This window comes from Priapulus caudatus, unplaced genomic scaffold (genome assembly GCF_000485595.1).
Source record: "Priapulus caudatus unplaced genomic scaffold, Priapulus_caudatus-5.0.1 Scaffold3338, whole genome shotgun sequence".
NCBI lineage: Eukaryota > Metazoa > Priapulida > Priapulimorpha > Priapulimorphida > Priapulidae > Priapulus > Priapulus caudatus.
The window spans coordinates 1851-13525 of NW_014580399.1; the positions used below are offsets into that span (position 1 = coordinate 1851).

Below are 11675 nucleotides of genomic sequence, written 5' to 3' on the forward strand. Positions count from 1 at the left end.
ATGCTCAAAACAAACGCCGTGACTCGGCGATCATTGGCGATCATTGGCGACCATGGCGACCACAGCACGATGTCTGGCGTTTCCACCACGCTTATACCACGCTTATGGCGACCTTGGCGCGCTCTGGGCCCATTTTCCGTCGCCGTAGAAGCGCAGTAAGGACGCCACCCCGGTGTGACGGGGGTTTATGAGATAGGTATTTACACCTTGCGAAAATTCACTACCCTGGCTGAGATTTGAATACTAGCGTGTAAAGTGGCAGCTTCCAAACTTCCGAGCAGGCTTGGAAATGAGTTTGAAAACCCAGCCAGTCTCGATTTTGAACATTTTAATTTCTATTATATAACCAAAACTGGTTTATTGGCTCATAACTGTCCTGCTGTTGCATTTGTACTGCATGGCATGTGCACCTGCTACTTAATTACGTGACTTGTATTGTCTAATATAGTATGCTGCTAGATAATCTTCACTCACATATCTTGTAGGTTGCCTGTGGAACACTGTCGGTATTGCTGGAAGTGATTTTCTTGAGCGTTGATAAACCTCTCTACTATTACCATGGTGCTACAGCCATAGGAGTGGGAATATGGTTTGCACCTCTCTTCATCATCGCCGGAGGGTTGGGAATTTGTGCAAGTCGGAAAAATACCAACGAGTGTCTGATAATTTTTATCATGGTCATGAGCATGCTGTCAAGCATCGGTGCGGGAGTTATGATAATATTCGAGAGCATTTTCATAGTCTGGACGTCTCACAGCCTTCAACATTATTCATGTAGGACCGATTACGATCAACCAGTCGATCCGGCTTGTGTAACTTATATGAGAGGTAGATTAACAATCTGTGCCTTGCTGTTGATCATAGCTGTGACAGAGTTTGTCGTAGCTATCTGGTCCTCCGTTCTTTGTTGCAAGGCTGTGTGCTGTCTTGGTGGGCGTTCTCAAACTCCGGTTATCATTTACTATGCCCCGGTGCCTCAGGGTGTGCCTGGACAGCCAGCTATTTTGCCCAACACTGCTTATCCCCCCGGAACCATTGTCTATCATATTCCTGCCGGTCAGACATTTCCACCTGGTACTGTTATGCCTCATACAGGTATGCCAATGCAGCCTCACACAAACCAATATAGCGCCCAAGCTCAGGGCCTGCAAAGCGGTCCATCTCCTCCCCCACCATATGAAATAGTCGCACAGCCCTTCACTCACACTGCTCCTATGTGAAGGAGGCGTGTTAAAATCGGTGTAACCTCATTACAAAATGAGTGCAGAAAGATATTAAATTGTGTCATTTTTTGTTTTATAATAGTTTAGTAAGCGTGTGTAAATGTGTTTTTCTAGTTTATTATGTCACCATCATAAGAATTATATAAGGAGTATTTACTTATTTCATGTTAAGTCCTAAAATTTCATGTTGTCTTTATATGGAGGAATTACACTCTGACTCATGTAAATATTTCACCGAACTAGGTCAAAGATATAGCCAGGTTTGTTTCATACAATGCATCCTCCAGTCTACAAGATAGTGCCTATAATTGGTGTAATACCAGTCAGATTGAAGAATTTTACTATTTTGACCCCCGTATCTTGTTATTTATCAACTTGTATTGGCAAATTATTACGTTGATAAATGTTCACATGATAAATATTCACAAACAATGTTTTCAAGATTACACTTTCTGTGTAATTTGGCTGTGCTCCCTGAATAGAGCAAATTGTCATTAAATCACAAAAAATGGTCCGTAGTGAGCCAACACATATATGCACCCTATCAAGCCTCACCCACTGGCTCATGTTGTGCTGTTTCATTATTGTTCAACATTTTAAACACTACATAGCAAAGCCTAAAGGGCGTTTTTTTATTAAACTTAATTGTGTACTCTATGTAAGATTGTGTTAAGAAAAAATTACAAAATTGAAAAAGCAATAAATATCAAGATATACCTGTGTAAGTTATGTTTATTTGTGCACTACATTGACTACAATACATGTTGCAAAATTATTTATGACAAATAAGTTTTGAGCTTTATGAAAAGTTGAATGTATTGTAATACGTGTAGTGCATGTGATGTACAAAATAGATAATGTTTACATATAGATTATTAGTTTATAGACGGATTAATCCTTGTCCCAAGGATCATAAAGAATATAATCCTTATATGCTTAAATAGTCAAATTCGTCATACCTGTGAGTGCACTTTCCCAGACGTTTGTCAAAAAAGAATGTTACGGATTAGCCCAATAACATTGGTAATTGATACATTACTGTATAAGTGAGGTGTTTTTTAGTCTCCATAAATGCAGGAATACCTGTAGCAATACTATGATTTATATTTTAGAATAAAGAACCCATTATTCTACTTTTGTGCATTCAGTGATTAAATTGGACTATTTCCACTGCACCCGAACCAAGCAAAAATGAATTCAGTAACATGTTCACACAGAAGACATGTCTAAGCATTTTAACAAATTTCTATATACAGCATATTTACAGGCTACAATAAACTATAATCAGGTCCTTCAAAATCCAGAACACGATTTTATTAAAGACTATCTACAAGAGTATAGCTGGCATCTGTGCAGGGAACATATTCAGGTTCTCGCAGCATTATAAATGTATCACCTGTACAAAGGTCACAGTTGGGTCATCGATGCAGCGGTTGGCTAAGCTTGTACGTGAGCCTGCAAGCCCTTTTTCGCAGCATCTTCAGCACGTTGCTCTGCTAACCTCCGATACCGTTCGAGCTCCTAAAAGAAAATTGCACTGCATTGGTAACTTTACTGGGCGAGAAAGGGCATTAAAGCATGCTACATCTAGCCACCTACATTCTTCACGTTCGAGAATTCAGTTATAAAACTGGTTATACCGATCTTGCAAAAAGTAGCTGAATTTCAAAATGCGATATTCCAGACTAAATGGCATAATATAAATTTTGCATATCATTCAGGAGTCTTCAGATATATATATACTTATAGGGTCAGATTTATTCAAGGTTTAAAGATCACTCGGTTTGCACGGTTTTTAATTTCAAATCTATGTCAATCGTGTTGTTTCTCGTGGTAGCGTATATACATGTATACTGACCTCGTCTCTTTGTCTACGGACAGCGTCAATGGTTGGCTCACTGTACTGAGGGTCACTTGTTGGGTCTTCCTGTCTCAGTGGTGCAGCAGAGCTCTGGCAAATGTAAAAACCAGTTACCATTACGTGTTTGTAAAGTTTGAATGAAGCTCTAATCATTTCAGGTTGGATCATTGTATAAAAATATCAATAAATCATACTATAAAACTGAGCACATTGGATATAGAAAATGTGACATCAGAAATTGATGCGCGTGTTCGCAAACTCAGAAATTCAGATTAAGAATCTTGATAACAACACCGACTTTCTGTCATGGAGGATACATTTATACATTCACACTGAAAACATCATCGAAGTCATAAATGCTATAAATATATAGATGTGCTTTTAAACAGGTGATGATAATATATAGGGTAGAATGCTAAATAGTTAATACAGAGTATCATATTACCTGTTGTGGAAAGAAACTGGTGTACGAATTTTTCCACAACTCTAATGGCGTTCTGCAATATTTAATAATCAATATCAATTATCAACTCGCATTAGACTATTATAGCATCATCTGCGTGCGTGCGTGCGTGCGTGCATGCGTGCTTGTGTTAGGAATGCGGTAAATCTCTGTGATGAGTAATATGCGTGATTTTATTACATAGATTAGCATACAACTGCTAGTACTCATCTCAAATTGATAACTATGTTTAATTGCAGGGAAGCCATCAATTAGCTCATAGTTTCTGCTCGCTGGGAAACGCTACTGTAGGGTTAATTAGGTTATAGAATTAATTCATGCTACATCAGCGATTTTGTGGCCCAGTATTCACTAGCATTTTTTTATGTGTTGAAACTTTCAGTGGTCGTTTCCTTAAAATCCAGGTTGCCCCTCTACATGTGATTTGATGTATAATAATAATAATAACAGGAAATGACCGCTAATAGATATATGTAGGTATATACTATTGGTTTATGCCGTAATCGTCTTAATACACTTAACTCAAACTCTTGACTAATGTTCCCCTACAATATCTCAGTGTCAACGTGTAGCGATGTAATGTTTTGTACCTTGCCGTGACCTGGCTAATATCACCCGCAGGGAGCAATGGAGAGCCTATCATTTCCATAGAATCCATGCCAAACGGGACGATGACAGGTTTATTATGATCAAGCAACACTTTCTTCTCTTTTGAATCATTCTGCTTACTACAAAAACAAATGGTTGCATGTGAAATGTTATCAATAACATCACGTAAACAATTAATGAAGGTAGCATTAATCTAGCGAGTGTTTTTTCAGACATCAATTTGAAAGATCGGCTAAGGCGGGGGCGATGCTGAATATATGCACCAATATCAATTTAATTACATTATGTTGTAGTACAATAAGCACAAATTATTGTATAATAGAAATAGTACCCATCACAACAGAATATGTGAGTAGTAGTCCTCACAGAATCCCTTACAATTGCAATCTCAGAAGATATTCTAACAGAACATGATAAGTGTGCATCATTTCTCAAAATAGGGCAATAGTATCATATACCAAAATATTACACATACCTATGCTGCTAATGTTATCGAGCAACAACATCTTATAACAGGGTGCGAAATTAACGCGAGTCCGGAGTCAAATACTCCCCGATTTCCTGCCAGACTCCCTGATTTGACATGCAGGAGTCCGTGTGACTCCCTAAAAATTCTGCTATACTAACTAGTTCGTTCCAGTGCACGGCCTCGCGGAATTGCCGTATTTTTTCAGCAAATGTCCAAAGATAATTCGGCAGATGTGCAACCGCATGAATCTTCAAAATAAGCACACACGTTATTGTTAATATCTTTAGTTTTGAACTTCAGACTGCAGACTCCCTCATTTTGCTGCGGACTACCTCTTTTTGAGGGCAGGGAGTCCGTTGGACCCCCTTGTTCAAAAGTTAATTTCTACCCCTGTTATAACCTACAGTCTTAATTATCCATGCATGTAATATACAGCTGATACAATTGGGAAATTGAACCAGACTATTGATCATGCCTATCGTCTGCAGTAGTTCGGCAGTGTCACACAAACCTTAGTGTGGCAGGGAAGGCAGACATTGCCAGCAAAGCTCTAGTTCTCTGCATAAGTCCATCTATCTTAGTGCTGCAGAACTATAACATGTAAACAACAATAAATAGTAAATGTGTACATGAACTACATAATTTGTATACATGTCTCCGATTTATCGCGCATTAGTTTTACATCAATTATTACCGAAAACCAGCATTTGTTAGGATTTCATAGCAGGGAATTTTACTTCAATAACTGAAGAACATACATGTAGTGCTGCTCCATTTATGTGAGCTAGAAATCTAAGAGTTTTGCAGATGACTTTTCTTTTTTCAGAATCAAATTTGTCCTGCAATTATTCAAGAAAAGCATTAAGTACTATCAACAGCGCTTGATTATGAACAACACATACTAACCTGATTTTTTGATAATTTCAAACTACTACAAACACATTATATTATGAATCCAATATTATAAACTGATGACTTTCTAAAGGTTGATATTTAGCAAAGTTATTTACTATGTATTTAGAGTGTTCAATCACTGTATATTGATAGCAGGGTAGACTGAACAACATGACACAGAAATTCACGTGCTGACACATTAAGAAACTTCAATACCTGAAATATGTCATACTTGGAGCCAATTATTACCAAGGGAACAGGAAATGGGTTGAGCATGTCTATGTCCTGGAATTATCAAAACCAATTATAGAACTAAGTAACTACGAATAAACTAGATAAAATGATAAGGTGGAAGGTAATTGTATTTTTGCACATATTTCAACAAACATGTTGACAAAATGTAACTTCACTTGTACATATTTAACTTTTAACTGCAGATTAAACAGACGTATTCTGCATGGCTTATACTGGGTGGTATAGTTTTGGTAATTATGCATACCCTGTGGTCATCTCCAATTCTTTTCATCGCTTGCCTCTTCAACATGTTCGTTAAATCAGTATTACTACTACCAATTTCCTTGAATACTTGATCAAGCCTTAAGTTCAATGCCTGCAGCAAAGTCTCTAAGGTAACCCACATGACCTCTGGCTGAGAAAGGTCAATCACAATTCCAATGGATAATGAGCTGCAAAACAGTAAATTCTCAAATAGATCAAATATTTTTCATAATTTCTTTTGTGCATTTCACTCCACGTTTCAAACTGAATATGATGACGACTTTCAATATCTTATTGTATAATGCAGAATGCACCACAAGTGTGACTTAAGGAGAGCTGTAAAACGCAGATAAAAATAGAAGTCAAGATGGCTAGAAAACAAAAGGTTTACTCTTTGTCACTCTCTCATTAATACTCTATAACCTGCATCAAACTCTTGTTAGTCACTGTTATATTTTTTTGAACAGTGACTAATTAATGTAAGTGCAGTCTCAGTCCAGTCTAGTCTATCACTACTCACAATAGTGTGCTTGGATTTATGGGTACCTCCAGTAACTTGGTAAGTGACGTTCCCCCTCCGAGCTCCCATATGTGAAGAACATCTCTTGTCTGTAGTAGAACATGTACTAGTTATTACATATGTCGCAGCCTTAAAATGCGAAAGGTGCTGTACTATAATATGCTATTAGCCACTAAAGTACCTGTGAATAGTTTTACTGATCTTTATGTATCATAAGACGACTTCTCTCATTGACTAACCAAAATCCATATCGTTGCAACGAAAACCAATGGGTTTCTCACAACTTAAACTCAGGAGGACATTACCAGAATGATGATTAGTCCTAATTTATACAATATTTACATCCTGACCAACGTTTACCTCAACAATGTTGTCCGAGAACTAAATCCCAACTACATATTTTCACTTTATAATACCTGTATAAATCAAAGATATCTACCAATTTAGCTCCTCGGCTGAGTCTAGAGTAGGTATATTCCAATGCTGTAGTGGGCTTGGCTTGCTCATCCCTATTGGGAGATTGGAAAGTTGATATATTAACAATTTATCATAAGAATACATTGTTTAACATGTACATCAATGCTAATATGAATAGGAATTCATTTAAAAATTATCTTTATTGCAACCGAAACTATTCCAATAATAATAATACTTCATAATCATTATAAGTTATTTAGCTAATTTATGTCAGTCTATGCTATGATATAATTATAATTATGCACCTCAAGGAAAAAACAGCTGGAATCCATACCTTTCAGACAGTCTTAATCCTATTGATGTCTTCCCCTAAAATGATTATACATAACGACATATTATAATCTTCTTCTAGACTTCTATACAGTTGGTACAACATTAATTGCATGTACAGAATAATTATTACAAGAAAAAATTATTTGTCAATGCATACTATTTGTTATTATATTCACCCAATTATATTTCAATTAAATATCTTAAAAATATCAATGATAACACATTCTACTATAACTTAATTAATTGTCCTTCTATGTTAATTATAAAAATCTGCCTCATCTACACATACTAGGCTGAGTATAAAAATCATGGCTATCACTAAATTCAGTCATTTTAGTAAACTCCTTACCGAGTTTTGACTTCCTAATAATAATAATGTTCCTTCTTCTATGTTTGATGTAGAATCGTCTGTGGAATACAGATCCAGATTTAGCTGTAGAATATATATAATTTACATCTTACCCAGTTATATATATTATAGGCTGTCCATGCATATCAGAATTGTATAAAGCTTGTTTAACCGGAAAAAGCCAAACATCATCAACATGTAACAAACGGTTGTTACTATCAAAAATACCAACCAGTATATATATTGTTAATCCTACAATTAGGCTATGATATATTATACTTCCAATACTCATGGAGGGAAATAGTTCTCCTATAATACAGTATACCTTCCTTGTTGGATGGTGCATTTGACATGTCAATAGCGACATCCCATAAGCTCTTATCACTGAAAAAGACGCCAATAAATTACACACATATACTATGACTTTCTTGCAATTCCACTACATCTTCTACTCCGACTATTTGCCGATATACTACTAGCAAGTAGGGCTGTAACGATCCACCGAAATCGAATCGGATCGCGATTCTCTTCCCTCGATCCGATCCTCGAATTCCAACCGGTCCTGAGATTCTCCGCAGTCATGAATTTACCCACGCTATATTGGCACAATGCCAGGATAATAATCTTGCAGGGGTAATTTTCAGACTGGGGGTAACTCAGACCCATGACAGGACCTCCGGTCTGAGATTACCCTTGCTTATCTGAGATATAGCCGGATTGACACCTATGGGCACAACAGGTATATAAGTGTTGCAGGGGTAATTTCAGAGGGTAATCTCAGACCGTGACACCGTCTGACGATTACCCCAGTCTGAATTACCCACCTATGGCACACAGGAATATAATTTGCAGGGGGTAATTTCCAGACTGGGGGAATCTCAGAGCGCGTGACCACCGGTCTGAAGATACCCCAGTCTGAATTATACCCACCTATGGCACACAGGCATATGAATTTGGCAGGGGGTAATTTCCAGACTGGGGGTAAATCTCAGACCGTGACACCGGTCTGAGATTACCCCAGTCCTGAATTTACCCACCTATACTGGGCACGGCTAGGATTTAATTTGGCAGGGGTTAATTTCAGACTGGGCGTAATCTCAGACCCGTGAACAGCCCAAGTCTGAATTAACCTCCTACTGCCCAGATCTAATCTCAGACTGTGGCGCGGGCAGTCTCATTAACCCCCCCGTTACCCAGCGCTAGCTGCGCATGCGTCCGCATGGCACGAGGTGCTAGGGTAATTTTCAGACTGGGGGTAAGTCTCAGACCGTTGACAGACCGGCAGCCGCGCAGAGTTTTTATGCCCACGTAACAATAAGTTTTTATATGCGCAGGGGTTATGCGTGGGGGGGTGAGGGCAAACAAAACCAAGTGACACCTGAACGCCAGTAATCAAAAGCTGTTAAACTGAATTCGTCACTTTTTTCTTAAACGTAGAAAGTGGACTATTTTTATTCAGTTAGATTATTAGAAGCAATATTCTAGAAGTCTACTTCTAGATTCTAGGCACTTGTACTTTGCGGATGTGGCGGACCGCATTGGATATCATTATGCATGGGTACCCCTGGACTGGGGAGGAGAAAACAAAAGTAAAAACTGGCCCAGTAAGCTCTCTCGGTCATTTCCTAGAGATTTCCAGTACAGAAGTTTTTTTTAACATACTCAAGTAACTAAAACATCGTTCTGAATGTTCTGAACTGCTTCAGGTCGATGTAACAGAAGAGTTGAAAGGATGAAGGAAAGTAAATCAAAAAAATGAGAAACTTGAAAATATAACCATACCATCATTACGGCAGTGATTTAATTCTTGGTTTCCTGTCTTGGTCCATGTTAACCTACTATGTGTACTTGTGTATGCATATCTGTGCTGGTGTGATGAAGATTGAATAAGAATGTGAATTGTTCGTTAGTCGAGTGAAATGAGACTAAAAAAAATGTGATCGAATGTAACTTTGTTGACGTTTCCTAACACTGATAGTCTCATATGGTGTAGCTCCAAGAAACGGTATTGCTAGGAGGTATATATATGAGTTTAGTCACACCACAGCCTCGGTTGGGTTAATTACTGTGCTGCAGTGGCTGAATGATGATGAAAATGAATATTAGAGTCAGTGCATCAAAATTATGAAAATTTTTACAAAATCATGCTTTGAAAATAGTACGCTGGCCCCAAAGCCCTAAAATAGGCTACGCGTAAGAAAAAAAGTAATTTTTAGGCTGCCGGCACAGGAAAATAAAAAATTTTACGCAAACTGTATTATTTTGTTATTATCTACTAACGCTTCTACATTATTCTAAAATGAAAAGGAATGGTAAATTTAAGTCAAATATAGACATACAAAATAGTCAAATCCGAGCCTAAAGTCCATGCCGGAAGCTACAAAACTCTCCATGTTTGGTTTTGTGTTCGATTTTCTCAGGTCATGTCTGTTAAAGCCTCTTGCTAAATTCGGAATAATCTGGGCATCCCTCCGAACCCAAGTCACTGAATCAGCGATCGCTAATAAAATAGATAATTTTTTGATGATAATAGGAATAATGGCCGGTCTTCAGAGCCTGACGTGATGCTGGTTGAACTATTGACTTCGCGGACTTTGTTAGCCGGATTATCTACGCGCATCAGTGAGCTATCGAGACGCTCCCGCCACGTGTCAACAAAATACTAATGTTCTAAGAATCACGCCTTTAGGACATAGCACCTACCAAATTGCAACCACCCCCCACCCTATAAAAAGTCCGCCACAGCGCGACCGCTCTGACGTCACGCTGTCGCAGCGGGGTTCAGGTCGCACGGTAAGTGCCCGAGCGCAGCCAAGATCACGCGACGTGCGAGCGGCACGACGGGCCGGCGCGTGAGCTGTGCAGCCGCCGGACGGGAGCGGCGACGTGCTTCGTCAGAGGCATGTCCGCTGGGACGGCAGTGCCTCCCAATTATCAGTTTTTTCAACCCTGTAGACCATATCAGCATCAGTATCTAGGTAGCGCGGTAGGCTACATTAGTACGTAAAACTTATAATGATTGATATATGTAACCCGAGGTATTTTAGGTTGTTTTAGTACAATGTATTAATGTATAATGCATATGTACATAAGTATATCATATATGCATGTAGCTCCAAGAAACGTTATTGCTAGGGTTAGAAATACGCGTTTCAACAACATTGGCTGCAGCTAAACACGTAGTTGTCTTATTTTGCGCAAGTATCGCCCCAGAACAGCTTCACATGTGAATATCACAATGAATCAGTATACATCAACCTTTCTTGTCACGCATTCAGTGGCGCTACGATGGCGCTAGGTACTTACGGGGTTACAGCCCGACTTTTTGAGACGAATACAACACAAAATTTATGAATTTGCCCCATGTATTGCTATCATTCCGGACTGTGACTAAAATCCGGCAATGGATAAAGCAAGGGATATTAAACGATCTGGGCGGTCGCTCATGCAAACGCACCTACATCCGAGAACATGTTTTTACAAATGTACGAGGAGTGTTTATGATGCATAAACACCGGCTACACCGCGAGCGCTCGCCCGTGCGAAATTGAAGCCGTGTTTATGATGCATGAAACAGCAGGCTTACACCCGAGCGTCGCCCGTGGCGAAATGAAGCCGTGTTATGGGGCATAAACACCGGCTACACCCGAGCTCGCCGCGGCGCGGGAGATCCGATTGTGTCACCTAGGTGCGACAGAGGAGGCGAGGCGACAGGTGGAGGACCACACTGCTCGCGAGGTCGCCCGCCGTGAGAAAACTCGGCGTTCGTGAGAAACGTGTCACGAAGGCGGCGGGGTTTTATGGTGAACGCGAATTATGAAGACGGGCTTAAAGGCGAAGGACTCAACCAAGCTCGGGAGAACCTGACTGTCCCTTCCGACCATCTTGTTCTCTCCGATAGCTTATATCTGATACCCCGGCTTGTTATCGACTTTGCATCGACGTCCAAGCAATAAACGCGCAGTGTGGTACGTTACGATCAATAGTTTGATGTCTAAATATGTTGGTTTGCGTACGTCCCATGCCGTGTACTATCCTG

At 39.3% G+C, this 11675-nt stretch overlaps 2 protein-coding genes across 2 annotated transcripts; one reads left to right on the forward strand and one right to left on the reverse strand.

Annotated features, from left to right (window-relative positions):
* Positions 1–492: 492 nt before the first annotated feature.
* Positions 493–1845, forward strand: LOC106819398 (the record flags this gene model as incomplete). Its single annotated transcript, XM_014824038.1, is given in 1 exon segment — positions 493–1845. A coding segment is annotated over 1 exon segment (728 nt), but the record flags the coding sequence as incomplete, so codon positions are not given.
* A 92-nt stretch (positions 1846–1937) lies between these two features.
* On the reverse strand, positions 1938–8172 carry LOC106819397 (cytoplasmic dynein 2 light intermediate chain 1-like). The gene is made up of 13 exons (XM_014824037.1): positions 7962–8172; positions 7637–7695; positions 7289–7323; positions 6977–7046; positions 6538–6626; positions 6019–6205; positions 5736–5804; positions 5384–5464; positions 5137–5216; positions 4138–4275; positions 3530–3581; positions 3082–3174; positions 1938–2744 (listed from the first exon to the last, which is right to left on the reverse strand). The coding sequence occupies exons 1-13, from the start codon at positions 7987–7989 to the stop codon at positions 2661–2663; spliced, it is 1065 nt and encodes a 354-aa protein (XP_014679523.1). The 5' UTR covers positions 7990–8172; the 3' UTR covers positions 1938–2660.
* Positions 8173–11675: the final 3503 nt, after the last annotated feature.